Source organism: Vollenhovia emeryi, unplaced genomic scaffold (genome assembly GCF_000949405.1).
Source record: "Vollenhovia emeryi isolate VEMERY1.0 unplaced genomic scaffold, V.emery_V1.0 DF939134.1, whole genome shotgun sequence".
Lineage (NCBI taxonomy): Eukaryota > Metazoa > Arthropoda > Insecta > Hymenoptera > Formicidae > Vollenhovia > Vollenhovia emeryi.
In genome coordinates, this window is record NW_011967232.1 from 621,452 (window position 1) to 625,216 (window position 3,765).

At 39.4% G+C, this 3,765-nt stretch overlaps 1 protein-coding gene across 1 annotated transcript in view; it reads right to left on the reverse strand.

Moving 5' to 3' along the window:
* Positions 1 to 1,587: 1,587 nt before the first annotated feature.
* LOC105567778 (opsin, blue-sensitive) overlaps positions 1,588 to 3,765 on the reverse strand; it is a 6,105-nt gene continuing 3,927 nt past the window's right edge. Inside the window, exons 5-8 of the mRNA XM_012022912.1 lie at positions 2,748 to 2,920; positions 2,487 to 2,644; positions 2,321 to 2,416; positions 1,588 to 2,167 (exon numbers count right to left, since the gene is read on the reverse strand). Of these exons, the coding sequence (XP_011878302.1) occupies positions 2,059 to 2,167; positions 2,321 to 2,416; positions 2,487 to 2,644; positions 2,748 to 2,920 (536 nt within the window). The 3' untranslated portion in view covers positions 1,588 to 2,058. The remainder of the gene's footprint in view (positions 2,168 to 2,320; positions 2,417 to 2,486; positions 2,645 to 2,747; positions 2,921 to 3,765) is intronic.

Consider the following 3,765-nt stretch of genomic DNA (forward strand, 5'->3'; position numbering starts at 1 on the left):
CTTCTGCGATCGTCTCCCAGACAATTGCGAGAAAAAATACGTTGCGCGGTATCCAAGATCAACCGGGCTTATACTTGCCTTATACTTGTGGTATTCTTCAAGTTGAATGTTTAGACCAACTTTTATGATGGTCATTTTCAACGGCATGCTTTATGCTTAATGTCGGCAGTTTTCAGCCACGTTTAAATAAATTCATTATCCCATGATGAACGTCGCGGGGCAATCGATAGATTTGAGCGAACTGTGATTTTTCGTTAAATATACATTATCACATTTAGTGCTAAAAATACAGTATGAATTAATTAGGTTAATAATTGGTCGATATTACCGAGCGGAGTTCAATTTAAACACGCCGAGCTACCGTTGAGATAATGTGAGATATACGTATGTACATATACGAGATAACAGATACGGCACAACTGGTTTTTCGCGAAATATATTCCGGAAGCATGTCTCGTGACACATATGGAACGCCATCGAGATTTTCTGCGGACACTACTCGTATAGCGTATCACTCTCCCTCGATGGAAGAAGGGAATGTACGGGACGAGTCAAGGGGATCGGGATAACGAGAGAGTAAGAAGATCCTCTCAATTTTTCTGTAACAAGCGCGTCCAAAGCGCTGCCTCGTAAAAAGGGATACGTCTCGTCAGTGATATTAGCGCATAAAAGAAAGAGCGCGCATTATGCGCGAATCTTTTATACCCGGTGAGAGAACGGTGCGGAGTTGGAACATGGTTTTCGACAAAACGAGAAGGCTGGAACCTGTTCTTGAACATTGTGTATCAGCTTATCACGCAGAACTAATTCGATTGCGCGATAAAAAAGTTGGACGATCAACGACTACCAGAAGTCTCGGGTCTCCTCACGGGCGAGCAATTTCTCAGCCAGAGTTGATTTGTAGGACAATATTTTTCCTAGACTAAAAGATAACACATAAATGCGAACGTGCCGTGGTATTCTTCGAGCTGTCTTCGAGCTGTGCTCGCCTTTTTTCCTGCGCTCTACCCTTCTCCCGTACTCCTCGCTCTCTTCACCGACTTTCTTTTCTATCCGGGCTTCCTCGGCGCTTCGGGTGGCACGTGACCTCGTTCCGAGATAAGACAATGTTTCTCCACTCTCGGTGGACAGAAAGAGATCTCTATCCACTCTATTCACTCGATAGATAAGTCGCTCTTCAGCCGCGGATGGATAGAAAATCTACACCACCTCAAACGACTGATTCGTGATCCTTGACTTGATCTTTAGAATGTCGGTAGAAGAGCCACGTACTCAACTGTTCTATTTTATATATGTCGACAACTTTTATATGAATCCAGTTTGCAATAAGTTTTATACAAAATAAAACGTGTTACTCGGTTCTAAATTATCTTGAGACCAAGTGCGAAATATCACAAATATGTGAGACAATTGTGACACAATGTATTCAATGATACTAAAAAGTTGCATAATATGCAATGTTACATATGAAATTTCAGAAGCTTTATATTATGATTTCAATAAATTTTACATTTTTTTTATTGCTCTTAATTACAGCCATTTTTCATTATTAATAAAAGCGAGGCAAATAAGCAATTAGCCACGAAATGCTTTGAAATTTTTAATTCGAGATCAATAAAAAACAGGTCGGCCGACAAGGATGGCAGCACAAAACAGTCCTCCGTACTCTGCCATCTCTGATGAAGTACAGAAAGCACGATGCAGCAATAAACAACTAAAGAGAAATTTTTATTGTGTCGAGATTGTATTCATTATTGAGAAAGAGTTGAGAGAAAAATGAGAAAATATTGCTTTTATATTTGCTCTGATTATATTTGTATAGTAATACCTTGATATACATAAACTAAACTAGTCCTTTCGCATAGAATTTACATTGAGTCACATAGTCTTTCGTCATAGAACGAGTCCATTATCTTTATGATGAGATGTATTTAAAAAAAGGGGTATCTAGGCGACCGGTCGAAGTTGCATTTGTGGTGAGAATGCAGTGCGATCGATCGGTGTCCTCTCGATACATTAAGGGCGCTCATTAATGGTGTTGATGAACAATGAGACGATTTACGATTCTTCGGTGTTCACTTTCTCCGTCTGCGCGGACACGTTATCTTCGGCTACTTTTTCTCGAATTCCCATCCATTTGCAGCGCTTTTCCAGTTCTTGTCGATATCTGTATACATACATTTTTCCCGTCGTTTAATCACAAAATTACAATTGTCTCAAAGTTAGTTTTTAACGATATTATCAGTTATGAAAATTATATAACAATTGCTCTGTAGTTTATAATAGTTTATTAGACATGACAGAGTGTCGGATACGTTACCTAGGATGGTTGATTGCGTATATCCACGGGTCGATGCACGACACCGTCTTGGCGAATATGGATGGTAACATAGTCGACAGCGGAGTAAGCACTTCGCTGGAACATAAAATGAATTGAACGTAAAAATACGAGACTTTTCGGGCCGAACGCTCTTCGAACGTGTTACCGATTTCCATAGGCCCCAGTTAAAGCGACCACCGCGTACGGTGTCCACGCAAGCACAAAGAGGAAGAATATCGTAAATGCGGCTCTCGCGATTCTCATCTCAACGCTCCTCTCTTTATCCTGATTCGACACGAGCGACTTGACGTTCATCTTTTTAGCCTGTGCACATGTAATACGCGAAAATTAATCCTCCGCACAATTTATATCATTGAATCGAAACTCAGGTTCGACTTGTCACGCGAATCAATAAATTGCCGCTTACTTGATCGCGGAGCATTTTCTCGTGGGTGCGAATAGACTTTAGCAATTGCGAATAGAAGTATACAATCAGCAGCATAGGGAGGACGTATGCCCAGAAGAATATCGTTATCACGAATGTCCTCGTGTCTTCGTCGTCCGTGAGGTAATCGAAGCTACATGTGGTGAGAAAGCCCTCTAAAAATTTTACGGTTTATTGAATATCACATTTCAAAAGATACTTCATTTTTTACTTGGTATTTTTATAATAAAATTATTCTGAAACGTTTCATCCTAATCTCAAAAAAACCTTAAACACCAATACGAATTGTCCACTTGAGACAAAGATATAAATTAATCACATATCAAGTTAAAACATAACGCTTAAATATAGAAATTAAATCTTTACAATGAAATCTCCTGTGTATGTGAAGCTAGCGTCTCATTTCGTGGAAACTCATTAACTATTGAGAGTTCTGGCTTCTTTTAGAATAGTTCTAGAGTTCCTGATACATTAAACACATAGTTCTGGCCTTTAAAGCCAAAAAATCGATTAGTGCAAAGTGAGACGCCAACTTCACCCAGCGTCTCACTTTGTCCTCCGCCTATTTCACGGCGGCTATTTATCGGATTTCAAGTGCCCTAGAGTTCTACAATAGTTCTAGCAAGAGTTCTGGTGAAAAAACGTTGTTTTTCAATTTTTAAATAATTTTTATCAGTCGAGAGATACATCTTAATACGGACGAACGTGAGACGCTGGTCGAAATGTCAGAGTTCTGGCTATTCTAACACAGTTCTAGTGTAGTTCCGAACGTATTCTAATGTTTTCCACAGAGTTCTATGCGCTGGCGTACGTGTACGATTTTTTAAAAAATTAAATTCCCCGAAAAAGTGGCCTTAAAGCACATACCTATGAGACGCTGGTCGAAATCTCATAGTTCTGGCTATTCTAAAACAGTTCTAGTGTAGTTCCGAACCTATTCTTATGTTTTCCGAAGAGTTCTATGCGCTGGCACACTTGCATAATTTTTAAAAAAATTATA